Source organism: Thunnus maccoyii, chromosome 18 (genome assembly GCF_910596095.1).
Source record: "Thunnus maccoyii chromosome 18, fThuMac1.1, whole genome shotgun sequence".
NCBI classification, from domain to species: Eukaryota; Metazoa; Chordata; class Actinopteri; order Scombriformes; family Scombridae; genus Thunnus; species Thunnus maccoyii.
In genome coordinates, this window is record NC_056550.1 from 21,759,622 (window position 1) to 21,786,630 (window position 27,009).

At 42.5% G+C, this 27,009-nt stretch overlaps 2 protein-coding genes across 9 annotated transcripts; one reads left to right on the plus strand and one right to left on the minus strand.

Moving 5' to 3' along the window:
- On the plus strand, positions 1–5,200 carry p3h4 (prolyl 3-hydroxylase family member 4 (inactive)). The gene is made up of 7 exons (XM_042392961.1): positions 1–583; positions 2,022–2,171; positions 2,261–2,432; positions 2,514–2,642; positions 2,731–2,876; positions 3,045–3,128; positions 4,602–5,200. Exons 1-7 carry the CDS (start codon positions 143–145, stop codon positions 4,743–4,745), a joined length of 1,266 nt encoding a protein of 421 aa, XP_042248895.1. The 5' UTR covers positions 1–142; the 3' UTR covers positions 4,746–5,200.
- LOC121884253 (disintegrin and metalloproteinase domain-containing protein 11-like) lies at positions 3,319–26,523 on the minus strand. Of its 8 annotated transcripts, none has more exons than XM_042392954.1 (23): positions 25,403–26,522; positions 24,447–24,643; positions 21,572–21,648; positions 21,173–21,239; positions 18,889–18,971; positions 18,714–18,777; positions 18,536–18,596; positions 17,900–18,081; positions 15,489–15,560; positions 15,128–15,294; positions 14,925–15,009; positions 14,401–14,491; positions 13,880–13,931; positions 13,239–13,338; positions 12,895–12,966; positions 12,644–12,736; positions 12,240–12,320; positions 12,032–12,146; positions 11,792–11,897; positions 11,221–11,340; positions 10,941–11,109; positions 10,484–10,595; positions 5,725–7,811 (listed from the first exon to the last, which is right to left on the minus strand). In XM_042392954.1, the coding sequence occupies exons 1-23, from the start codon at positions 25,461–25,463 to the stop codon at positions 7,435–7,437; spliced, it is 2,604 nt and encodes an 867-aa protein (XP_042248888.1). In that variant the 5' UTR covers positions 25,464–26,522; the 3' UTR covers positions 5,725–7,434. The 8 variants fall into 8 exon arrangements, with proteins under 8 accessions (XP_042248892.1, XP_042248888.1, XP_042248887.1 ...); XM_042392960.1 differs by lacking the exon at positions 5,725–7,811 and adding an exon at positions 9,434–9,648; XM_042392958.1 differs by lacking the exon at positions 5,725–7,811 and adding an exon at positions 3,319–4,431 and having other exon boundaries at positions 24,447–26,522.
- Between the last annotated feature and the right edge of the window lie 486 nt (positions 26,524–27,009).

Here is a 27,009-nt window from a genome sequence, read left to right on the forward strand (position 1 = left end):
TCACGTTTTCTGACTTAAACTCGACGCCACTTTCACAGCCTACGTGCAGACAGACATGAGCAATCCCTGGTAAAGAAAGAGGAAGTTTCCCCTGCTCCATTCAAAACAAGAAGACTCCCAACAGGAGCCGGTGGAGGCGAAGATGCTGCTGAAAAGCTTGTGTCTGGCCTTTCTGCTCCTGGCCCTGGTCGAGGCTCAGTATGAGAAGTACAGCTTTAAAAGTTTCCCAACGAAGGACATCATGCCCCTGGACTCTGTGTACGGTCACGCGTTGGAGCAGTACGCGGCGCAGAACTGGGCAGAGAGCATCAAGTTCCTGGAGCTCAGCCTGCGGCTCCACCGGCTGCTGCGGGACAGCGAGGCTTTCTGCAGCAGCAGTTGCAGCTCCGTCAGCCGGGACAATGATACCGTGTTCCACGACAACACCCTACTAGTCGTGCGCCACATTCTGCTGAGGGCTGCGTGCCTTAAAAAGTGCAAGGCGGACTTTCCAGTGTTTAATATCACATACCCAAAGAGGGATTTACTGGAAACTTTCGAGAAAAGGATACCGTATCGGTATATACAGTATGCGTACTACCAGGTGAGATCAAGGGCTTGTGTTAAGTGGTGAGTCCTAGACATGATGTCAGGCCTATAAAGTTCTGGTCTGAATTTTGAACAAGTCAGAAGTTACATCACATACCTGAACAATAGCCAATAAATTCGACATTGTGAGCGTAAAATTCACGACGCACTCTGTGTGCTCAGAGCGGAAAGTTTCTGCATGATTTGGCCATTATAAACTAATTTGGGAGTATGAGCAACACAGGATCATTCTGTATATATTTAGAGTTACTATAACTGTGCGGAATCACCAAGCAAAACTAAAATGTGTGGCAGATCCACCCGGTTTGACCCACCGAGAGGAAATTTCTAGTCGGCGAGATGAGAAGACTAGTTTCCCTGCTGCTTTACTTGCGCCCTCCTGCCGACCAAGCAGCATTTGAGCATGTGCCACGTCTCTTCCAGTGTTCCCCTGAAACAATCCCCTCATTATCCTTCTCTGCCAGACACAAGGTGATGTAGAGGGAGGTGGACAAAGTTTGCTTACAAGGCAAAAAAGGCTGTTGTACTGTAGATTGTCTTATATGTTTTCATAAAACATTTTTTTGTCCTACTAAGTGTATAATGATCCACATGTTATTGTAGACATCATTCATTCTATGGGGGCAGACATCATCAGAAACCCTTTAACTCCAGCTGCTGTAATCACAAGATCTCCAGTTTACGGTCAAACAGCTGTCGATATCAACAAACATGCTTTTTAAGCAGCCACGCGGGACTAACATGATTATGATATTACTTCATGTATTTGTATTATGACACTGGATCAGAAAGATATGCAGTTATCAGCATCAAAAGATGGATCAGCTCTATTCTTCAAGGAAAGAAGAAGAGCTGCAATGATCAGTCGATTAATCTGTTGATAGAAGATGAATCTCAACTGTTTTAATAATCAATTAATTGTTGTGAGACATTTATTAAGCAAAAATGGTCAAATTTTCTTGTTTCAACTTCTTAAATGTGAATATTTTCTGGTTTCTTTAGTCCTCTGTGACAGGAACTGAATATCTTTGGGTTGTGGACTGTTGGTCGGGATAAAACATTTTTAGATTGCATCTTGGGCTTTGGGAAACACCAATCGACATTTTTCATACACTTAATAGACCAAACAACTAATCAGTGAATCAAGAAAAATAGTCAGCAGATTATTTGATAATGAAAATAATTGTTAGTTGCAGCCCTAGAAAAAAGTGAGTTGAGAGAAATAAGAAATCATGTGGTCAGACATCAGAGATCTACATGTGTTAGTAGTTATTGGATCAAAGGGGTCAAAGGTCATGTTATCCAGTGAGCAGTAGTAATGACAGGATGATTGAATGTGTGTTTTCATATTTTAGACATCTTGAAAACACAGTTCAGTCAAACTACAGACTCTTGACATCCACTGCAACTGAAACTGTGATATTTTCTCTCAGCTCAACAACGTGGAGAAGGCCGTAGCAGCCGCCCACACCTTCCTGAAGAAGAACCCAAAAGATCCTTATTTGACCAAGAATATGAACTACTACAAGACGCTATTCGATGTGGACGAATATCTCATTGACCACGAGGAGCAGCCGTATGAAGTCCGTAGCTCAAATTCCCACATTATACCAATTTAATTCATGCTATTCCCAAATTCCACCTCTTATAAATGCATCTCTTTGTTTTCCAGAGTGTGTTCTTGAAGAGTGTGATGCTCTACAACAGCGGAGACTTCAGCAACAGCGCCCGAAACATGGAGCAGGCCATCATACAGTATTTTGAAGCGTATAACCTCTGCTCATCAGGCTGCGAGGGCTCGTATGAGATATTAGAGTTCAAAGACTTCTATCCCACCCTGGCAGGTGAGTGCAGAGCAGTTCGGAAGCAGCTCGGTATCTTTGAGACAAGACGATAATATGATTTCTCCTTCCTGCTTCCATCAGATCTTTACACCGATGTGCTGAAATGTAAGATAAACTGTGAGGAGCATCTAACACCCAACGTCGGAGGCTTCTTTGTGGAGAAGTTCGTAGCCACCATGTATCACTACCTCCAGTTTTCCTATTATAAATGTAAGAACTATGACAAAGACTCTGCTTTTTGGGAGCGTTTTTGTGTTATACATTTCTGTAATGTGTATTATTTTGTGATCCTTCACAGTGAATGATGTGAAGAACGCTGCTCCGTGTGCAGCCAGTTATATGCTGTTTGACTCCAAAGACCAGGTGATGATGCAAAATGTAGCGTACTACCGCTTCTACCGGGAGCAGTGGGGACTGGAGGAAAAGGACTTCCAGCCTCGGCCTGTGAGTGAAAACGAGGATTTCATTCATTTGATCCATCTGCACTTCCATGACTTAGTATAAAGGAGATAGAAAACAACGCAGGGCCATAAAACAGTTGGAGGCTGGTTAGTTCTCGCCTGCTGCTCCAGTCAACACAACAGCTGATGTCTCTTTTTTTTTTTTCCCTAGGAGGCCTTGACATATTTTAACCAGACTACCAAGCAGAAAGAGATGCTGGAGTTTGCAATGAACTACCTACAAACAGAAGATGAGGTATGTTTCTGTTGTTGTTGTTGTTGTTGCAAGGCAAATATACAGGGAAGCAGTATTGTTTTGCAGCAGGATGGCATTGTGAGCACAGCAACCACACTTGAAGGGGGCATATCATGCTTTTTGTGATTTTCTGTTATTTTTATACTGTTATAATGTTGGATGTTTATGTTAAACATGGTCAGAGTTCTAAAACGTGAGGTAAATGTATGTAAAAAATGCTCCCTGCAAGTCAAAAGCCAAAACACATTGCAACAGTAGCACAGGTAGAGGAAAATCCTATCGTCAGAAAATTGATTTAGTAATATCTCTTGTATACAGTCAAAGGTTTGGTCACATTTTCTCATTCATCTGTCTAAAGTCTGCTAACTTCAGCTAACATTAGCCACCGTTTGCTACTGGTTATACCAGAATAAATCAGGCTGCAGTGGCAAAACCATCGAGTGTATTGAATTGAGCAACGCTGCATTTTTATTATTTACAAATTCCATTGTTCATTTGTAAGAGGAAGAATAAATCATCTCTTCTTTCAAAAGTCAAATAGTTTTGTGTTAAATTTGCAGGCCTCCAAACATCCACTGTACTGAAGTGTTAGCAGAATAACCTGAACTGCCTGAACCTTGACGTCATACACACATAGGAGTTTCCTTTACAGGAACAATAGATTGTTGCATTACTGCTAAAATCTGAGTGGTATCTATCCATACAGATTATATCTGATGAGGTTTTCAGATATCCAACTCTGAGACTATTTTTAAACAGCACCACAAAAAAAAAAAAAAGAAAAAAGAAAAAATTCCAGCAGAGGTGTCAGAGATGGACATCTCCAAATCTCAGCAGATAAAACTTTAACTGTCTGCATGACTAGACTAGACCTCTAAGGGTAAGTTAGACAAATCTGTTTTGATGTTTACTGAACTGAACCACTAATTTAACTTAACTCTAACTTAAGACAGGGTTTACATCCAAGTTACTAAAGTACACAAATTCACATTTTCATTTTCTTAAAAAAAAGTCTAATAAATCAGATGTTGTGTAACATAAACTTTTACCCAGTGAGTTTGGAGGAGTAGACTAGCAGACTAAATGCAGGCTGTTGTTGAGGTTATGTGAAGGGCTGTAAGAAAAAAGAGAAAGGAGAAGAGAGAAAGAGGGGATGAAGGCTACGGAAGGAAGGCAGTAGGGGGGGGGCTGTGTTTTCCGCCAGCAGAGTGTGGTATGTGGATGGGAGGTGTTGGCCACTGAGGCTGTGCCACATCCATTTAACTCAGGTCAGCTCCTCCCAGCTTCAACACACTGCCTTGACCTGAGAAAGGGGGGGGAGGAGGAGGAAGAGGACTGTGAGACAATTAAGGCTGAATTACAGTGCAAAAGTGACAGATTTATAGACAGAAAAACGTATTACAATTACCAGATGGAGTGAAAATAAAAGAGAAATGCTTGCTTGAAGTTGACTGTGAATGTTTTGTATTTTAGGATATAGTAAGTTCAGAAGACCTGGCCGCCTCTGAGCATCCGGACACAGAGTTTGAGGGTATGGGAGACTACGAGGAGTCCTTCCTGGCCGATTGGTGGCAGGAACCCAAAACTAAGTGGGACACCGGAGAGGCCGCAGAATGACGTTGGTCCTCGTCCGCTGTGAAGAACGCTTCCTCATCCAGCTCTGTCCCACTTCTCATGACAACATACCAAAGAAAGTTGATCTCACCGCAGACAGACCTACAATCCCAACAGTACTTAGCAGAAAAAGCACAACTCACACACGCAGTTGTGCACCTTTTAGACGAACTTATCATGTCGATCAAGATCACAGATTGACGTGCTCTGTCTTGGCTGTCATCAGCCTTTTATAACTGTTACTTTTCTAATCAGTCATTGGCCTGTGTTCCTGCAGTACAACGTGCCGGTTAATGACTTTTCTACAGTTTTTATTTAATGAAAGCTGAATGCCTCTGTGCCGTGGAAAAAAAAAGGAACTTGACGTGGCTTCTCTTGCGTCGAATGAAGTGGGTTGTTGTTGAATTAGGCTTTAGCTGCAGACAATGTGCTCATAAATAAAGTAATATTTTAATATATATTGTTTTGTTTTGTCACTTAATATGCATCAAGATGATTGGATTAGTGCTCCAATGCCAATCTGACTGCTGAAATGTGTTTGTTTTTAGAGCAAATTGATTAATCACTTAAGTCAATAATTGGTTCCAGCTTCTCAAACATGTTTTCCTGCTTTTATATGTTTTATATCATATATTGAATACCTTTTAGGTTGGAATGAAAGACATCAATTTGAGCTCTGTGTATCTGCAATGGGGATTTTTTTGCTGTTATTTGATTTCATAGACGAAACGATTAATCATAATATAATAATAATGGATTTTATGAAAGTAAATGGTACTTGCAGCCATCATTTAGGGAGAAAGAAAAATAGATTTCACACTATTTTATCTTTAATTACTATTTATCCCATGCTCACTGTAATTTAAGAGCAAGATTATGATGAGATTAAAATGATTATTATATTTAAAAGAAGCACAAAAACTAAAGCATAAAACACTCAAGTCTAACCATTAATTAAAATCATGAAATATGAAGACAGAAAGGCAGCCAGATGAGAGAGTAGGAGGTGTGGTTTCATGTTTTATATATTTTATTTTCCCTTCATTTCAATCCATCTACAAGCCTTAGTTCATATCTTTCTTTTGTTTCAATTCAAAAAAGATAGTGTCTAAAAATATGGGGTAAGATGCATCTCTTTTTTTTTTTTTCCCTTAAAGTTCAAAACAATCAAACCAATTGTATTTGATACCAACTCTGTACATATTGTAATAATAACAATAGTGCATCTGCCACAGTGCAAAGCTCAAACGAACCAAACTGACCTCATACACGCATACGTTATCAGACAAGCTGCCTTCTCAACCCACGGACTAGATCTCTTTAAATCTCATTTACAGTGGGGGGATCATTACAAAGTCTCCGGGCTGTGGCGTTCACCCAGGGCTCAGGGCTATCGACAAAATGTACAAAAGGTTCATGACATTTCTGTGATAGCTGGAATGATAAGAGAAATGGCGAGACGGCTAGCTAAGCTCTTAGGCCACATTGAAAGATGCATGGACGGCGTCGACTACAGGAGAGAAATGCGAGTCGTGTCAAGAGACTGATAGCTATATGTTAGCTGAAACAGATAAAACTAGCTTTTAAATATTTTTTTTTTTCCATACAGTGCATTTAACATTCAGTATATCTTGCACATATTTACAAATAGGTGTGCATACAATTGGCTAGTGCTCATTTTCTGTAGATACATGACATACAGTAAAAACAGTTGTATTCTTTATTAATGTGCTGCCTTTATGGTGCCATGGCTGCAGCGCACAACGGGCTGTAGAAAGAGATGATATTCTAGAGGTAAAAACCTGCCTATCTACCTGTGATAGGAGGAGTGTTAAGGTGTACATGGACACAACTGCCCCAAACACTAATGTAAACACGCATACATTCGTCTTTTCTTTTTAAAAATCTCTCGCACCCCGTACATTCGCTCATGAACAAACACACGGATTTAAACCTCTGAAGCGTACAAACTTTGGGCCTGAAAGTGGTGAGCACGCGTACAGACAGATTTTGTGGAATGTATGTTGTGGTTGAAAACACTAAGTTACGGTCTCTGCTGCTTCGATGTTCAGTGTTTTAAAAATGATCCCAAAACCATAACACCTTGCTTCCCTTTTTGTACCTGAAAACCTGTGGGGGGGAGAGGGGTGGGGGGGCAGGTTAGGACGCCTCAAGTTAAAAGAAGAAATAACGATGAACATAGTCAGTTATCAGTCTGGGCTCTGGCTAACGGTTGACTAGGTTTCGAGCTGTCGTCTTATATGATTGTTAGTCCTTCCTCAGCCTCTCTTTGGAAAACATGCTTAATGACAGTCCAATGTTAGGTTTCTTTTCAGTTATTTCCACGTTGCCAAACATTTGAGATTAAAACACATCTGTGTCCGTTTGAGATTCACTCAGTCAAGGCCTGGCTTTGGAGGGACTGTGCCTCAGGTCCTTCTTCTTAAGAAAGAAACTATTCAACTCCTGTTACGTTTCAGCATCGTAATAGTCTATCTGATGGCCAGTTTATGTGCTAGTCCAGCATTTTCACTGTGGACTCAGTTGGTGGCCAGATGACGTTTGTGTGCAGGCAGGCAAGCAGGCATTGGAAAGACATGTCTCATATTAAATTGGTCCACCGTTGATATGTTCTCTATCAGACTGTCCGAGATGTGAGGAAAGGGGCTACACAGACACCGAAGCACCTTTCTTAGAGCCACCGGCCTGGAGGAACAACCCTGCGTCTCCACCTGCTCGCTCTAGGCGTGGCTCCGGATACAATCCTCAGTGCTCTGCTGGAAGCAGCCACACGAGTATGATTTGGCTGGTATGGTAAGAGGAGCTCCACAGGCCCAGAGGGCAGCAGAGCCAGGCAGGAGGACAGACGAAAGGAGCAGACAGGAGTGTGTGGAGGAAACAATCGGAAGAGGTTTGGAGAGATTTGAGACCGGAGTGGAAGACTTTTTTTTTTTTTTTTTTTTGTTCTCCTCTTCTCCAATGTGGAAACGACACAGTGCGTGGAGGAAGACAGGAGTAGACAGGACACAGAGACAGAAAGACAGATAGACATCTTATCCTCCACCAGATCTGAAAGAGAAGTAAAAAAAAAAACAGATCGTTAAGATAAATTCATTGGTTGCGTAGGCGACAGGAGATAAAGATGGAAAATGGAAAAAGCGGTTCTGCTTTGCTGTAATTTTATAGGATTGGGGAAGAGGGATGAGGAGTTTTTTTGTGATTATGTAAATGAGATGAGGCATTCAAGGAAGAGGAGCAGTGGGATGAAACTAAAAGCCACAGCGGAGGGATTGCATGATGCTCTGTAGGAATGAGCCAAGGGATGATCCTCAGATGGCGGATGAAAGAATTAGCAGCTATGATCAGGGAATCTGGGATGGGGTGGGATGTTTTGGGATGCTGCTCCACGGACAACAGCCTTCAAAGTTATACCTTCCTCTTCGAATGTTCCTGCATCCCATGAGCGCACGAGAGAAAAGACAAAATGTCAAGACATATCAGTGACAGTAGGAAAAAACGACTAACAAGCTCAACTTTTTAGAAGCGTGTTATAAAACTGATCAACTTGCATTTGAACTTGTATGAAATTTAAAGGGCAAGTAAAAATTAACAGCATAACTGGACAAGAAAATATGAATAAATTTACAGTTATAATCGTTAAAACCTTGCATAAACATGATCTTATAAGAAATGTGGTTATAAAATCTGAATCAATGTTCAAATAATTTTCTTTCACTGGCTATACTCTGTTGAAATTTACCCGCAGCACTGACAGATTTTAGGACAAAACATGAAAAAAATCAATGACTCAGTCAGTCATTCAATCCATTATTCATCTACAAGCCCTTTCCAAAATCTTTCTTGCCAAAATTGTAGTAACGACATCACATGCAGCAGGTCTACAGCAGTCATGGCGTTGACCCTCTGAGTCCCAGAAGGTTCGAATCTGACAGGACGCCACAACAGAAACCACTACACCCACCCTCCAGAGGGCTGACTACGAAGAGAAAATTTCTTGCTTACAGCTCATGCACACATGCACAGACACCTCTGACCCGTAAAAGGACTGTTAACAGCGTGCTACGTGCTACAAGTGATTAAAATTTTGCTTTTCAAATAGCTTTTCAACCGTTGCAGCTGTCTTCCCGAATCTAACTGTGAGTAAAGTAAGAGCAGTCCTTTTAGGTCAGAGTGTAAGGTGTGAAAAATAGCAAGCATGCACAGGTGGAACAGTGCAGAAGAAGCACTTCAGCGAAGGCATTTAGGGGTTAGGGTGCTGTCTATAGGAGAAGAACAGGATAATGCAGGCTAAAAAAAGCACCACAGGTACAGTATTTTCTTTTAAAAAAGTGCTTCGTTAATCCACTGTAACATTACACTTTTTCATCACTACACGGAGTGTAGTTTGGAGACGGGTTAGGGGAATGCTGCATATAGGGGGAACTTCCAGATGTGGCACCAGTGGAGTAAGTGGGATCAGTTGTAGTGGACTTCAGAGAAGTTCCTGGCAGATTAATACCTCAGTCCTGCCCTGTTATTACTATAAAAGGCTGGGCTTGTAGAAGAGGGAGGGGAAGGAAAGGTGCAGGTTGATTCAAGATTCGGTGTGACGTTTTGCACGAAGTTTAACGCCAAAGGCAGTTCAATAGTTAGCATGTCTCAGACTCGACTGCTTATTTCCCCTCCCTGGGTTGGGCGATGAGTTGCAAATGGGCATCTACTGTATATCAGAGGGGTGAGAGTGGGAGGGGCGAGGGGGAGGGGTCCTTTGAGGTAGAAGCAGACAGGTACACAAAGGCATGCCAGAACTCTTACTTAAATCCCCATCCTGTTCCCCCTAGGACTATAGCTGCCAGGAGAATAGCACCTGCGATGGACCCTATTATGATATTGGTGCCACTGGGACCTGCGCAGAGGAAGGAGGGGGGGAGGAAGGGTGCGGAAGAGGAGGAGGAGGAGGAGGAGGAGGAGGAGGAGGAAGAGGAGGGGCAGAAACAAAACAACACCACTAAAAAACACACGTCAGAGGACAGCATCAACACTGTACATCAACAACATCAACCAGAGAGAGAGAGAGAGAGAGAGAGAGAGAGACAGATGGTAAGATACCTGCAGACAGAGACACAGAGATGAAGGGAAAGAGAAGGAAACCAGCACGTGGGGTGGAGGTGGGACAACGGGCGGGTGAGCGAGGGAGGTCAGGGAGACAACAGTTACAAAAAACAAAGGAGAGAGAGTGTTTTATTACTTTGTTCTCATTCCCCCTCTCCTGCTCTTTCAGCTGGACACCCTCTTGCTCAGGGTGGCTTTGGCTTTTTTGGCCCTATGAGAGCAGCTGCTCAATTGCTCTGTGTCATTGGCAGACTGCAAGAAAGTAAGGAAGACACTTGAAGATGGCAGTGCCTGCAAGACATACAGTACCACCATACACGCACACACACATACACTGACATACTATACATGCACATATGCTCTAATGAATAAACATGTCTCAACACACACCCACACGCTCCCAACACTGAAACCAAGACGCAGCAGGAAGGAAAACACTGTGTGGTATAAATATTGATGTTAACTTGCTCACAATAACCAGGTGAACTACTCTCTGTGTTTGAGGGCAGGATATTGCGCTCCGCTTCAGTACATATAGAAGCTACGATGATGATGGGCAGAGACTATGAGGGGGGATATGAGGGGCAGACAGAAAGAGAGACGTGATCAGCTTGAGAGGTGCTATGGACCTTTCTTCTCTGGGCCCGTCGGGACCGTAGGCTCAGGGATAGGATCAAAGACACTGCAGTCCTTCCCTGTGTAGTCCCTGTCACAGATACACTTCACCTCATTACTGCAGGTCTACAAGAGAGACAGATGACACCCAGTGAAATACTCGCTAGGAGAAAGAAGCTAGCAGAAAGAGGTGTTAAAAAAAACATGTTACAGTAAGTATAGATTTGGAGATTTGCAGGTCAAAAGACATAAAACTGGGCTGAATTTGATGGAAACGTGACATTTTAGACATCTAAGGTACATATAACTACTGGCAGGATTTTAATGGCTATATTTCGATGTGAAGCACGTAACTTAGACGTCTAAAAAACATACACTTACCAGTTTTAACTTAGCAGTATAAAAAACTTATACCTGCAAATCACCAAATCAATGTTTACTGGAAAGTTGAAAGCTCAGGATTTTTTTTACCCCGTGGTCGGAACAGATGCGCCCAAAGTTGGATCCCGCACAGATGCTGAGATTGAAGGAGGCCACAGGGAGGCAGCGTCGCTCCAAACACATCATATTGGGACCACAGGGAGTGCCATCCTCCACATAGCCCAGGTCTGAGCCATCCTCCAGCAGAGCATGGCCGCCTCTGAGCGAAGCGTCCAAAACATGTCAGACAGGTGGGAGAGGAGGAGTAGAATTAGACACGACATTAATACTCTGTTAGTTGCTGCAGATCCGATGGATGCGTCCCACTCACCGGCAGTCCAGGTACTTGTTCTGGTGGTAGAGGGTGAAGCTGGTCACCTCACCCTGCAGGTCTCCAAACTTTGGCTTCATGGTTATGTTGGCGCAGAACAGGAAGCCGCATAAAACATCCCTAAACAGGAAAAAGTGAATGGCAGAGAACAATACACATAAAACTTGGGTTGTTCACGCTATTCCACTTCTTTTGGTTTTCAAAAGGAGGGGTCCAGTTATAAAAAAGTATTTCATGCTCCCAATACTCACAAATACATTATATGAAGGAATATGTCACTTGAATGGAGCAGTACAGATCTTTTGTGTGTTTTTAACGAGTTCTGGTTGACAATTATATTTTTTAAGCTTTGGCTACACAGACACACAGTACTTAATAGTAGAACAAATACATTTTTGTTTTGGTCTTTTAATAATATTTGTTAAAAATGATAAAGTAAAGCCAGTCTCATATTTACAAAAAATGGATTTGAGACATTAGTACTACAAAAAAAAGCACAATAGAGTGAATATGCGCTTATTCCTCTACAAGAACATCAGTAAGGATCAGGAATCAGGATGGTGTGACTCACGGCTTGTTGCACTGCAACCAGCCCTGACCCTCAGGACCCGGACCACAGTTGCCTTTCTCTGTCCCCTCAGCGTTCAGCTTCTCATAACAAAACCTGTCCGCTGAATCTGGGAGGGCAAAAAAAAAATGTAGTGTCACAAAAAAAGCAGGGAGAATAGAATCAGGAGAATACGATATGCCTGTAAATCATACTGTCCAGGTGCAAGGGGACGGTTGTGCTGTGAATGTGTTTAATACTTACTATAACCCCAGAGTCCCTTGCACTGCCCATCACGAGTCCTGCATCGTCCACCGTAACATCGACCCTGAGTACTATCACATATGTAGCCATCCAGCTTGTGGACATTATGAGGGCACTGCAAAAGAGGAAAATTACACAATATACTTGATACTCTTGTTAATGTCATCTTGTAGTTTTTTTTTCTAGTGTTATATACAGTTAAAGCTACCTGGCTGGAGTCTCCGGTGCAGGTCTCTGGGATATCACAGTCGTTCACAGCCTCTCGACACACCACGCCTCTCCGCTCATACTGGACACAGCATCAAAAGGCATCAGGTAAATGCTGGACAAGTTTTACCAGTTATCAGAAAGAAGATTTCTGATGCATGTTAGAGCTTCATACATGCTGTATGGAAATGTAGATTTAAGTAAAACAACACTTTTCTTGTTCTTGTTTCTGCCCTGGTTTAAAGGATTAGACTCTCTGCATTCCCTTTAACCATATAAGTTATTTTTAATTTCTGCCAGCTTGATGGTCAACACTGGAAAAGCTGAATGCTAAATGTGTTGTTGGTACAAAAAAAATCTCTTATATAGCAGAAATTAATGTTAATAGGTCAAAGGTCGACTCACCTTGCAGCCAGTGCAGCAGAGTCCATTACTGCACATGGCGTCATGGGTAAGTGTGCACTTTTTGCAGCAGGCGCCTCCACTACGGGCGCACTCCTGCAGCCACAGACACATAAACAAGCCTTCAGCTCTGTTCCAGCAAACACTGCATCCTCCAGCGCTCATATAGAGACAGATCCTGGCAGTGCAACCGATCTGTAGCAGTTAGAAATCTGAACTTCCTGCACAGAGATGATGTAAAAATGGGTACTCACCACCTGGGATCCACAATCACACTCTTCCCCTGGCTCCACAAAGCCATTCCCACACTCTGGAGGGTCCAATAGCTGAGAGACACAGAGAGGCAAATATACTGTATGAGCACATATATAAGTAAGACAGATGGAGGAGAGATGAAATGTGTCGGTACTATAGGAGCTTGTTGGCTGGAATTAAAGAGGGCACTACTTAAAGGAAGAAAACATAAAATATACTACAGTCCAGCCAGTAAATACATGTCCTGATGGAAATGACACTGTACAGGCAATTAATTAATTTATAAATAATTATTCTCAGAGGCAGCTCCTCTTCACATCCTACGTGCCCACATGGCCCTCACCTTGTTGGGCTTGTTGAAGAGGCAGCTCCCGCCCCCTTGGAGCAAGAACTGGATGTACTCGTCAACACTGCAGCGAGAAAACTTTCTGGGCAGATAGTATCTATGTCCGCAAACACACACACACACACACAGATATACAAAAATTGAGACCAGGACGTGATAAAAAGACAAAACAAACAAATCAGCAAAATGCTTTTCTGGCAGTAAAGAATGCCAGATCCACTGTGGGTGTCTGTGCCATCACTTTGCAATCTGACAGAAATGTAACCATCTGTAATAAGATATTACTCAAATGAATAGCTGAAATCTGTATTGTTCCATCTGGTATAGAAAGCCAAATCCAAATCATTCATGTAGTAAATACTTTTAATTTGCCATTTGTGATTCTTTCTTGGTGGTCGGCACACTAATCACTGGCTTGGCTCATTGAGAACAGAACAAAAGTCAAAGCATCAGTCTGTTACAGGTGTTTAATTGTCTAATTGAGTGAACAAATCGAAGCTGAGAGAGACCGTGACAAGAAAACAGTCCCGCTCTCTGCTGTTAAATCATGTCAACAAACAGAAAAGTGAGGTGTTTCACTGTTGTGTTTTTATTTCATTGTTGACTTCAGTGTGCTGCGACGTGGATCTTATCTTTACCCCGTGTCTTCCATGATGCAGCCCAGCCAGGTGTCTGGGCACCTGCAGTCTCCTGAAGGAAGAGAAGCGCAAATGAGAGGGCGATAAAATACACGGTGATCAGCATTGTGACATGCCTGAGAAACAGATTTCTGATCAACAAAGAAGAAAAAGATTGAAGATGCCACTCCTGGCTGGTCATACTTTTCCTACACATTAGTGACAGAGGTACTGGGCCTATAGCATGTGCACTGAGCTCTTGTCCTGGCATTGAATAATGGACCTAATGGTTCTTTGACATTAATCACCAACCCCATTGTTCAGTGGCAGCGATTCTTGAACCACCATCACCCCCTCCATCTTGGACGCAAGTGACTAATCACCTAATGGAGAAGTCTAATTACAGAAGAGACCTTTTGGACAGGGACACCAACACCCAAAGCTCCCCCCCTTAGCACACACACACCCTCCTATCAATCCCCTCCATCTGTAGCGTCCTCTACCTCGACCCTACCAACATCGATCTTCCTGCTGTCTTTTACCTGCAGAGTTGCGTGCGTTGTTCCACCTCATCCCAATGTTCTGGCCAAGGCTCTGGCACAAAGTGATGGCCATTGCACCTACATTCCCATACTGAAAAAAATATACACACAGTTTATATCCACACATGAGAGCTTTATTGTGAGACATTAATATAAAATCATTTAGTTAGGGTTTATTTTACAATTCTGTTGCACCAATACTGTAAACCTTGTCTTAAACTTAACAAGTTTTTCTTTAAATCTTGGTTTAGTTCACTCAAAACAAAGATTAAAATCTGTCGTGTTGCTCCAGACTTTTAAAAATGTTATCTCTGATGTCAAATTTAAAGTGACACGTGAGACTAAACTAATATAATAGAAACTAATATTCAACTTTGGTTCCAGGGTTTATTTTAAATTGTGATGAGATGAAACTGAAATCTGGTGAAACTACCTTCAGCTAAACTCTGATTAATCCTTAACTAAGTTTAAATGAATCTCATATTGGTGTAACGTCAGATTTAACCGTTCCAGATCTTCCTCACCTCATTGATACCTCCACCCCTCGTTAGAGAGCACACTCCTCCTGTATAGGCCGTCCCGCTGCGGCTACTCTGAAACGTACGTCCTCTGGGGTGCACAGGAAACATACCATAATTTACAAATAAAACCTGAATTATAGTTACGTCCAAACATCAATCAAAACTTAACTCTTTGAAAATTAGATTTTTTTTGTCGGTCCTCTTACGAGAAAAGATGGACGACGTCACTCTGCTCTTTGATGTTGTCCTTTCTGTACTTCATGAAGTTCTGCAGTGTTATCAATGGATCTTCCACTACTGGCATCATATTTTTAGAGGTCCAGGTCTCCATGGCAACCAACACGATTCGTGTGTTCAGCTGCTCCTTGTAGATCTGGGGACCAAAAATGCCAATCAAATCCACTGCTTTGCTGGTGTGACACCCTATGTGTCTAGAACTGTGCACTATCATGGATAAATGATTTCTATATGTGAAAGGAAGCATACATGCATGTCTTGACAGGTGGTGGTGTGTGTATTCAGAGTTTAAGAGAAGGAGGATTATAATCCAAGAAATAAAGCTCATACCGCATCGGCCATGTTGACCACCGCTTTGGCAAAGTTCTTGGTTTGGCTGCCAGTGCGACGCAGCTGTACCATCTGTGAAGAGACAAAGATACACAGATGGTGTAAGAGATGATCACACACACACACACACACACACACACACACATACATACAGACTCATACATGTACACGTAATGTCCGTACTTTAAAAAATCTTCATTGTCATAAGATATATGTTTAAATGGATGTTTCACTGATTTTGTGAAATCATTAAATCATGTCTCTTTCCTCTAATGTTGGACAAAGCTAACCTTAATGAGAGTGAGTATCCATCACCATATGTAAGAGTCATTTAGGCACATATTGGTATTTGTTAAATTGTTTATGTTGTAATCACACACTATATATGTTTTTATGCACCTAAAAGTTCTGATCGAAACAAGCTTGTGAGTGTATATAACGTGTATATGAGTGTATATCATATAGCGGGTGAATACAGTGATGTTGGCAATGGACCACGCTGAATGTAACTTCAAATATATTTATATTCAACATTTGAATACATTTGTTTTTCACAAGAAAATTGGATTTAATTCAGTGGAACACACTAAATATCCTAGTAACATGGAACATGGTAAAACGGCCATCATACCATACTCTGTTGTAGCTGTTCACCTGTTGTACTGGTGTAAAGAGACAGCTGATACCTAAACCTCTTCAGTACTGAGAGAATAAATATTACTGGAAAACACTCGGCTGACTGTTCAGGGAATTAGAACCATAAAAGGGGTCATATTATGAAAAACTCACTTTTTCAGTGCTTGTGTGTATATATTTGGGTCTCTGATGTGCCTACTAACACACAAACTGTGAAAGACAACCCAGTCACTTTGTTTTGGGCTGGCTTGCTCTGTACTCTTGTGATTAAACAAGCCATTCAGATTTGATGCCCCTTCTTATGTCACTTGGAACTTCATTGAAATTGTACCACCCCTCATCTATGCCTCTATCTGAGTCTCCACCCACTAAATTTCCTGAGGTCCACCATGTTTTTCTTGCAAGCCCTGGCTGGGACTGGCTAAACTAAGCTAAGCTAAGCTAAGGGTGAAAAATATGCGTGTATCGCCGGGGAGCAGAGCTGGAGAGTCCTGTGTTGCTGCTGTTGCTGCCTCATCTTCTGGGGGGATAAACACCCGATTCTGCTCTGATCTGGAGCAGTTTACCAGCCGGAGGAGTTAACCTAGCCGGCGCTAAGCTAACACCGGAGTTACACACCACCTCAGCTGCTGTCATCAATAATAAACATCTTAAATGCCGGTGAGTTTATATAATTTTAAAGTTACAGAGTATGTAGATATCTATGTGTATAAACAATAATGTCACTGCTGTATTTATGCCTTTAGACGTTATTTTGAGTGAGCAATGTTAGCATGGCCCTGATCGATCTGAGCTCCATTCAGAAGAGAAGCATTTTAAAAGTTGTTTCTTTGTCGTCTTGCCGACAGACCTGACAAAGCATGAATTCAGGCTTTTTACAAATCGGCATCATGATGTAGTCATTTAAGCATCCTTTTGATCTGTTTATTGCAATTAAATTACAGCAAAATCAGGCTGAGCTTCAGTGAGGGCTGTTTAGACAGGATGAGAGGGCTGCTATGGTGCTTGATCCTTGTGGTATTTTGACCAAAGCATGTCAGACACATTTTACAGACCCCAGGGAACTGATAACTTTTGGAAAAGGGGTATAATATATTAAGGAACTTTCTAAATCAGTCAGTGTTTATTCAATCAGAACAGCCTTGTGTTTTGCAGCAGCTACTTTCATTCCTTTTTGTGGGTATGATTCATATTTTACCATACAAGGTGTTTAATCTACCTTCAGGGGGAGTAAAGATGTTTTTTTTCACTTGGTATGTAGGAACCGTGATATTTATTGCAAATGTCTTTTGGTCTGGTTAATCATTTGAAGGACACTTGAGTAAAGGATCCTCATCTATAATTTTTTAATAATTCTCTAACTTTTGCTTCATCTTCATCTATATTTTGTCAGTGCTCAATTAGGACAGTTTCCATTGACATATCAATATCTGTACAACATCCAAACCTCTGCAGTTGTAAAAGTCTAGTTTACTTCTGCCACAACATGTTCTGATGCCAGGAGATGTTTGCACATTATGAAATTAGCAGCCTCTGCCAGCTTTGAAGCCTCAATCAAATTGAATTAGTGTAGCGCCTCACCGCAGATTGTTATCAGCACCAACATGGAGATATTCATTGTTTTACCTGCCAAAACCATTGTTGTCATGTGTCTACATTTGTCAGACATGCAAAAACGTGATAAGCAGGCACCAGGTAAATAAATGCATTCCCAAAGATGATCGCTGCACATTGTACATCCAAATAATTATCAGAATAATGATAATTTTACTGACCATGTCATTGTCGTTGACCACCATCAGCTCAATGTATTTGGTCTCAGTCTGGACGGAGGGCCTGCGAACATAACGCTTGGATCGCCTCAGCCCCCCAGACACCTGCTGCTCCCTCATTTGGTCTGGTCTGTCGTCATCACCATCACCTCCTCTGCTATCCCACTCACTGTCCTCTTTACAGTCTGGACACACAGAGAAGCAGAGCTGCAGGCACTTAGAGTAATATTAAGTACCGTGAGGTGCAGCGGAACAAATTACTATCTCAAGTTCAGACAAAACATTACAGTTCCCGACGAAAAAATGTCTGAATGAACTTTATTACTTTTGTTTTGTCTGAACTGTCCTCTAAGCTGCTCACTATCTGGGTCAAAGTATTCTTAATTTATTTTATTCCATTGAGAAAAACAAGCTATTCCAATATTTGAGAGTAAGAGAGAATGCATTTTCAGGTTTTTGAGTTTTATTGGAAAATAATATAAGTAGTTCCAATGGAATAATAGGTAATATTTATATTGGTCTTATTTATCTAACTGAAGGCAAGGTGATTATATTTAAATGCAATAAAGATAAGATAAGAAAAGGCAATATTATACTCATGTGATAAGTGTCAAATGTGCTATAAATGTGCTTCTGTACCTGGGCAGTGGGGGGAAAGTCTGATATCAGGCATCCTGCGGATTAAGTGAGCGCCATTATCCTACAACAGAATAAAGCCAGATGAGATCAGACACATCAGAACCTAAAGACAAACAAAATCAGCATCCAGAATCTTAACCTGCTGCTTAAGGACAACTACTATCCCCAGACTATTTACCTGATTGCTCCCATTGTGAACTGGTTCAATCCCATAAGAGAAGAAGCCATCAGAGAACATGCCGCTAAGAAAACAAACAACAAGAGAAGGATGGTGAGATGTAGAACAGCAAGGGTCAGAAAAGTAAAAAAAAAACACAGGCCTCTAATAAATAAAGGTTTATTTTCGGGCTCACCACAGGCCGTGGCAGGTGGAGAGAGCTGCCCAGGACTCTGGTAAACCTCTTAACCTTCCCTGGTAGTAGCAGTGCTCCCCTCCCTGTGGACACAATGAAACAACCACTACTGACATGCTTCGGCTTTACAGGCACACTTTCATACTTCATTGGTTATCGTGATAGATTAGCTCTGGAAAAACCTCTCACAACCCCAGCATCTCCCTCTTCCCCGCTATGGCGTTTATGGCACAGTTTGTGACCTACTTGTGCCCTGTGCTCTGCTGCACTCTCCTCCACTGACAATAGAGGTGGAAGCAGACCCTGCACAAGGATCTCGTCAATAAATCAACACCCACATGGTTAGATCTGAGAATTTAACATGGGATACCTGCACACTAGGCCGGATCTTTCTCACGTAGTGACTGAAAGACACAATTCTTCTCTTTCCTGTCCTTTAAAAACATTGACTACCACAACACAGCTCTATCTTTCGTCTCCAGCTAACACTCCCTCAAAAGTGGGCGCGCTGCTTCACAAGGTCACAGCGGTGAAGATGAACCACCGGGAAAGGTGAGGAAAGTGAGAAACACTGGTTCACCTGGATCAAATTGAATTCAGCAGGGTGTCGCCGCCTCGCCACAACAGCTCAGGCAAAAGACGCCTCGGTGCTTTTCAAATGGAAATGAAAGCGTTTTTTGACTACAGAGAGCGGTCTGGTGACGCTCTGCCCTGGATGCATCACGCTTGCTGTGTCCAGCAGCAGCAGCAGCATCATAGGCATCACGTGAGGCCTCCGTCCAGCTGAGCGACAATCTGGCCTGACTACAGGTCTCCATCCCCAACCCTGCGAGCTTCCTCTCCCTCCCGCCACTCTGGGCACAAACCAATTGTCTATGAACTCACATGCACCCCCAACATGACTCCTCGCGATGCCAAAGCTAATCTTGCCTTTGTATTAACTGGCATTTTACTCCCATTTTCCCTCCTCCTCCTCCTCCTCCTCCTCCTCCTCCTCTCTCGCTAGCTCTGCTCTTCCCTCCCTCTCGGTCTTCTTTCATTCTCTTTTCTGCCAAGAACTTAATGACACTGCTGAGCTAACTTGTTGCTATGGAAACAGGCTTGTGATTGGTCAGGAGGACTGAGGGAGAGTTTGGAACGACTGTGGGTGGGGACGCGGAGTGCTGGCTGGGTGGGTGGGTGCTTGGGTTGGAAGGGGGGGGTAGTGAGTGCCACATTTATACAAAAAAAAAAAAAAATTTAGCCATCCCTCCTGGCTAGCAGAATGCAGTGACATTCCTCTGGTCTGTCTGACAAGCACGCATCACATAAGATGTCAAGGCTTTCATCCATTTCCCGTTATCTCTAGACGATTCTCTCTCCGAGCTTGTGGTTTTTACACCACAGGCACCCGCTGCCTTTTTCTTCTCGGCTGTCTGAGAAAGGCCACAGCGGCGGAGAGGCGAGCACACACGCCGCTGACAGGCAAAGCCATGTATGTACAGAACTGTAACATGCACAGGCGTAACGGTTACATGGCAGCCTACTTTTGAGGCAGAGAGCTCACAACACACTTTCCAAAAATAGATAAAACAGAAGGATTACATCAAACTGTAGAAAACATGAAAACGTTAAAAAAAATCATCCTTTAAAGATAAAAGCAAACAAAAAGCATGTCTTTTGTTTCTAAACTGAGATTTTAATCCAACACATCTGCATTAGATGACCTTAAAATATAAACGCGACATTGTTATATAATGAGCTCCAGATAATGTAAGGCATTTAAAGTCGCAACAATTAGTCAGGTTCAATAATCGATTCATCGTTTCAGTCATTTTTCAAGCCACAATGTCAAAAATTCACTGGTTCCAGGTTCTCAAATGTGAGACTTTGATGCTTCTTGACTTTACATGATGGTTAAATGAATCTCTTTGGGTTTTAGACTGTATGTAGACAAAACAAGACATTTGGAGACTGGGAAACTGGGATGGACATTTATCACAGTTTTCTGATGTTTAAAACTAAATGACTAATCCAGAAAATGATAAACAGATTAATATATACTGAAAATAATCATAAGTTGCAGCCCTAAAGGCATTACATGTGACAAACAAAACTTTAAATGAACTCTATGACTCAGTTGCCAAATTGCCAAAGAACTGCTTATGCTGCACCGCCACTCTGGTCATCTCATTAATATTCTGCCTTCTGCAAGCCAAAAGATAAGTTCACTCATGACGTTCAATATTTCCTTACTAAAATCCCATTAGTACACATCCACATCCCACGCAAAAAACAGCCTTACCACAGACTGTGAGGGTCTGCCGTCCTGGTTAAAGTGCCGTTCCACATATTCTGAAGACAGGAGGTGACTGCAAAAAGAAGGAGAGATGCTATGAATATTTCTAACAGCATTATCTTCATCATCCTAGAATCCAAATTTGCTCTACTCCCAAAATATATGTCACAAAGAATATATCAGCATGCTGTGAATGTGATGCACGGGATTACCATGAATCAAAATTGTTAATAAAATCAGTGCAATCTCATAAACATCAAGCAGTGTGTGTCTGCCGTGTGCCACATTGGTATTCCCCATCTTGTCATGTAACGTAATTGAGAGCGCTAAGTGCATTTGCTTAAGTGCAGGGAAATGCTCATGTGAACAGATCTGATGATTCTGGATAGTGACGGTGATACTAACTGGTTTAACTCCAGGTCCAGAGTGAACGTGAGTCCAAAAGCTTCCACTTGGAAACAGCTCTGAGCCAAGTGGACGGGCTGCAGAAAAAAAAAAGCGACAGAGACAGATTCAGCTGTTGATAAATCAAAGTGTAACAAAACAATTCTGCTTAAGTGTGCCACTCCGCAGAAGCCACAAGGGGATTTTTGAAAAAGTCCCATGAATAATTCAACACAATCAATAATGTGTACGCTCTAAAAGCATCTCGACAGATGAAATATTATGATTGATAAAGTTGTCATTGATCAACGCTGGCTGGCCGCATTCAGGCGGGCATGACTGCGGAGAGCTATTGCTGTTTAAGAGCGGAGCTGGAGTTTTGTGATGGAGATGGATAGAGAGGGGCTTGACAGAAGGAGGGGAGGAGGAGGAGGAAGGGGAGGAGGAGGAGGAGGAGGAGAAAACTTTACTTCTGGTATCGTCTATATTCAGCCGTGCTGTGCCGATGTCCCCAATGGACGGCTGCCAGAGCCAGGGAGGTGAGGAGACAGCAGGGCCAGGAGAGAGAGAGAGAGAGAGAGACAAATGTACTGCAGACTAAACAGTGTGTCTCTTCAGCCGCCCCGACTGTGCCAGCATGGCTTTGATCTCAGTCTGGAGGAACCAGGCTGCAGTGAATCACTGGGCTTTTACAATAAAATGCATCACTATCCAGGACTTATTCCCTCCAGTGAGTACGGACAAGCGATTTCTTACTACTGTCTTGGAAAGGCTGAAGCATTGTGACCATCAGCGCTCCATCTCTGTACAGTAACATCGTCCCTCTGCTTTACGTTTGTGTTCTGATCGTTATGTCTCACTGTTCTTATGGTCCATTTAGAAGCTGTTCTTTCAATTATATCTTTCTCAGCGGATGGAGTTGTAGATGTTCAAAATCCAACTCTTCTGAGCACTTTAAGGACTTCTCGTCTATTGTGGCTCAACAGCTGAGATTGAAAGTTAATTCTTCAGAAAACAATCTCATCACAAAGTCCTTTTAGTCACTGGCTGTGGGGCTTTTGATCATATGACATCATTCATCTCCTCTTTGACAGATCAAACCAGCGTCTGTACAGATCTTTTTAAGCCACAATGGATATTTTAATGCAATTTACTGATTATTCAGTATAAAATCAATATACATTGTCACAAAATGACAGTAATACCAGAAATTGCAGTTGAAGTCTTTAATATTAAATACTGATATATTTATGTGAGAGCTGGTCTTAGAGGAGGTGCTTCTCTACTGTATCTTATATAACTCACATAACATGCTAAATTTAGGTCATTAATTAATCAGTAATATCAATATCAGATGCAGCATTTATGCCTGAAATTTTAAAGTAATTGTAATCCGATCTGTGCTGAAAAAATGCAAAAAAACAAACAATCATCTGTGCATAAGTGAACCCAACAGGTAGAATGAAATGATTAAATCAGTAAGACAAATAATGCTGCCTCATCTATTTTCAACACAGCGTGATGTGACAGAAAAGAAAAAAAAAAACTCAGCTTCTAAATTTATCGCATCCCTCATTCTGAGCTTCTTAAATATTTTAAAAAAACAAAACGCAGCAGGCGTGTGCAGACGAGCACAGCAGCCGAAACGGGGACTTCAGAAACCTTGTCTACTTAAACAGTGTCATAATTTGTATCTCGTGAATGCATTTTATGTTGTTTTAGTATCATTCTTGTTTAAAGACTTCTTCTCCGGGGACAACGACGTTCATCTTAACTGTAGCCTTCAAACACGTGACTCTGCTGTGTGTAAGGAGCCCAATGTACTCTCTCATTAACAGTTATATGAACTACATCATATCAGTGTGACAGAAAGAGACACAGAGGAACAGGGATGGGGGGGGGGAGTGCTCAAGAAGACTCTTGGACCATGCAGCACTTCTCACACAGGCCTATTTCATAATTAATGGGGACATACTTCAACACACCACTGAATAATGAAGAAGTCGGGGGCCTCAGCACGGCAGCAGGATGATCGGACGTGACGACTGAATATTTCAGGAGAGGCTAAGCTTTGTCATGCGGCGATGAGGGCCAGTATATACACTCATGCAAACATTTAAGCAGCTCTTTTTGATAAAACTCTTCCTGCTCTGCATACAAAGCAGGTCAGAAGGTTTTGGTTTCAGAAGGTGTTGCCAGATGTTACAGCTGGAGAACCAGAGTTAAGGTACGGGGACGCTTGTCTGTCTTGGTTTTAATCCTGCTGCTGTTACTTCGCTGTGGACGTTCGAAGGGATATTCAGTGACTAACTGGGTCAAAATCATGAGAAGCAAAGACTGCTGCAAGACACCACCCTGCACTGTCATCCCTGTGTAGCAGAAGCCGCATGAGCAGCAGAGAGCTAAAGGCTGCACTGTTTTACAGAAACAGGAAAAATGAGGTTCCCATCAGAAGAACGAGATGTCTGTCTTGGTGCTGTCACACCCGTATATGTCCATACACACTTGCTACAAAGCCACAAATACTGAATCTTTTTAGGAAGGATGACTAGACTTGAGATTCTCAAAGGTTTTGAATTTATTTTCAACATATTAGGCTGCAAGAAGAGAAAAGAGATCTACCTGTAGGTGAGGACATAATGACTCCTCTGATCACAAGAACCATTCTCACACATTGTCCAACTGGGATACGTTGTTTTTAATCAAATCATAGTGAGATTAATCTATTCCTCATTTTGCTGGGAGACCCCTAAACTCCCATCAAGGACCCCTGAGTATCCCTGAGCCCCACTTAAAGACCAATGAGCTGAGAATTCACAGCATCTTCTCACTTCAGTGTGAAAATAAACAGGATTGTGGATATGAGAGGGAAGTAGGAGAAAAGGAGCCAACTTACCGAGGTCTCCCCGGTAACGTTCTTCACCCTGGTATCCAAGAAGTCATGAGCCATTTCCTCCTCCGACCGGATCTGCTGCACCAGCCGCTTTGGATAGGTGACCTCGGTTGCGGTGTCCCTGTTGTCTGGCCGCCCGGCCGGGGTAAACCAGTCCCATATGCCTCCGTCTCCATCCTGCACCGGGCTCCTGTCCACACCTGCGGGGTAGTATAGTACAACAGGGACACTCATGGGTGTGCAGTGGGCTTGGCAAGGTATGGTGACACACCTGAGCCTGGGTGAGGCTACATTTGATATGGCAGTGATTTTGTAAGCAAAGCAAAAGATTGCAGATTTAAATATCATAAGCAATATTTTAAACAAGTCACACTGAGAAAGCAATCAGATCAGTGTTTTCTGTAAACTGATGGTTCAGTGACCTAATTTATCACACTTGACTAATGATTTGTTCTATCAGCCATTTCTCTATTATAACACATTTCATTGATAATGGGTTTTCAGGCTTTAATGGAAATAAATAATGCTCTATACTAGAATGACGCCCATTTATGCACATGCACAGGGGCCTATATAACTTAAAATCTAAGAAATCATCAATCAGGTTGAAAAACACATTGCATTGATGTTTGACAAGTTATGACATAGTGATTTGACATGTTTATTGGAGAAAACCCCTTTGGCAAAATGGTTACGGGTACGTTGGATATATAGGTTAAGGGGGCTGCGGTGGAAATATGTTGATGCAGCAAATCTACCGCATCGGAGAGCGCTCTCAGGCCAGTTGGCAGGTTGGAACCGAGATCTCACTACAATCAAATCACAGCCTACACCGGGGTTAGAAAAGTGCTGGTGCAAGGGGGAAAAAATGTGGATGCAAAGGAAACGAAAAGGCTGCTCCCGCTCTTCACCCCTTCTCTCTCTCTCTCTCCTTCTCTCCTCTCTCTTCTCTCGCTTACCTGAGACTGCAAGCCTCTCGCCCACTGCAGCAAAGACCATGAAGCACCACACCGCCAGCATGATCTTCACATATTCCCCGGGATTACAACATCGAGAGCGGCAAGATGTCACGAACCCGGCCGGTGGAGAGGAGGAAAAAGAGCAAAAACCACTGCACGGCTGAAATGATGGCGAGGATCCAAAGTGAATCTGCTAAACATCTGATGATGCGCGTCCTCTCATCTCTCCCCCCCTCTCTCTCTGTTTCTCTCTCTCTCTCACCACTCTCAGCTCCGGCCGCTATGGAGAATTTGGATTTGCATATCAGAACGATGCAAAATGAATCATAGCCTAGGCTTATGACGGAGATGATCAATACAGGCCAGGATATTGATAGGTGAGGAAATATGAAGAAGAACGGGAGAGTACGCAAGGCTGCGCGCGGGTGCGTATGGGTGCATGGATGAGGTTGTATGCATGAGTGTGTGTGTGTATATGCGAATCTGCGGTATGCGGAAACGGAGGATGGGAAAGCGAAGAGAGATGCGATGGGTCTGCGGGTGAGGAGGACACGTGGGACCGTGGTACCCTCCCTCATCCCGAGCAAGTCTCCTCCTCCCGTTGCCATGCAGCTCCGCGCAGGGAGAGGATGCGACAGCCCCGACTGCTGAAGTGCACGGTCGAAGAAAAACCATGAAAGGGATTAGGGATTAATATTCATTCATTTTTCTCAAGGTATGGGTATGAATGGTATCCCGGATAGTCGTTATATGAAGACTACAGGTCTGCAGAGGATGAAGGTGTGTCTCGATCGAGGAGAGACTTTACAGTTGAACGCAAAATCACCCCGACAAACACAGCAGAGGCCCCTTGACTGTTCATAATGTTCTAACAAAGACTCTGTTTCTGTAGTAAACTCCTCAATCAGTTCTGTAATTCAAGTTTTCTAATAAAACTTGTTGCCACAGGGATTTTGCTGTATAATTTGCTTCCTTCTCATCTGTGAAATATGACATAAAGCCAATTATCGAGTTCTGTAACCTCATTTAGGAGTGCATAATGTTATAATCATCTCATTGCTATCAAGAAATACCTGCTTCAAGTAGCCTATTATGATGATAACAGTAGCAGGACTGATATCAAAGTCATTAAAACTTGAATAATCAGATATCTATTCTTTGCAAAAGTTAAGATTGCCCTAGTTGCATCTCTAAAACTTTTTGTGATTATGTAAAGGAGATTATTTCCCCCTTTTTGATATTTACTAGAGCTGGTTGCCACTTCAGGCAACAGTTACACATTTAGATTTAAAGCTTTCATGGACCCTGTAGAAAAATGAAAGAATACGAATGTTTGAAGTGTCTTGGCAAACCAAATTACAGTTACATGTTGCTCACATGTTGTGCTCCTTCCCTTGAGTGAATGCAGGAATGCGGAGATCATGTTTAGTAACCATGAATGGATCATAAATGGAGTTCTGTGAATCCGGAGACCTGCAGCAGCGCTCTGGGTGCTGCTGTCTAAACCCTGTGACCTGCAGGATTGGCTTCCTTGATGCAGTTGCAGTCTTCCAAGCAAGCCATCCTGCAACACATCCTGCTAATGGAGGCACATTGTGCACTGACAG

Excerpts from the sequence above, each read along its gene's own strand:
- LOC121884253 (XM_042392953.1), bottom strand. The coding sequence starts at position 24,791 with ATGATATTTAAATCTGCAATCTTTTGCTTTGCTTACAAAATCACTGCC. Across the intron at positions 21,649-24,446 it reads ACGTTACCGGGGAGACCTCG|CCCGTCCACTTGGCTCAGAG; the intron begins GTAAGTTGGCTC and ends TTTTTTCTGCAG. Across the intron at positions 21,240-21,571 it reads CTGGACCTGGAGTTAAACCA|TCACCTCCTGTCTTCAGAAT; the intron begins GTTAGTATCACC and ends TTCTTTTTGCAG.
- p3h4 (XM_042392961.1), top strand. The coding sequence starts at position 143 with ATGCTGCTGAAAAGCTTGTGTCTGGCCTTTCTGCTCCTGGCCCTGGTC. Across the intron at positions 2,433-2,513 it reads CTTCTATCCCACCCTGGCAG|ATCTTTACACCGATGTGCTG; the intron begins GTGAGTGCAGAG and ends TGCTTCCATCAG. Across the intron at positions 2,643-2,730 it reads CCAGTTTTCCTATTATAAAT|TGAATGATGTGAAGAACGCT; the intron begins GTAAGAACTATG and ends GATCCTTCACAG.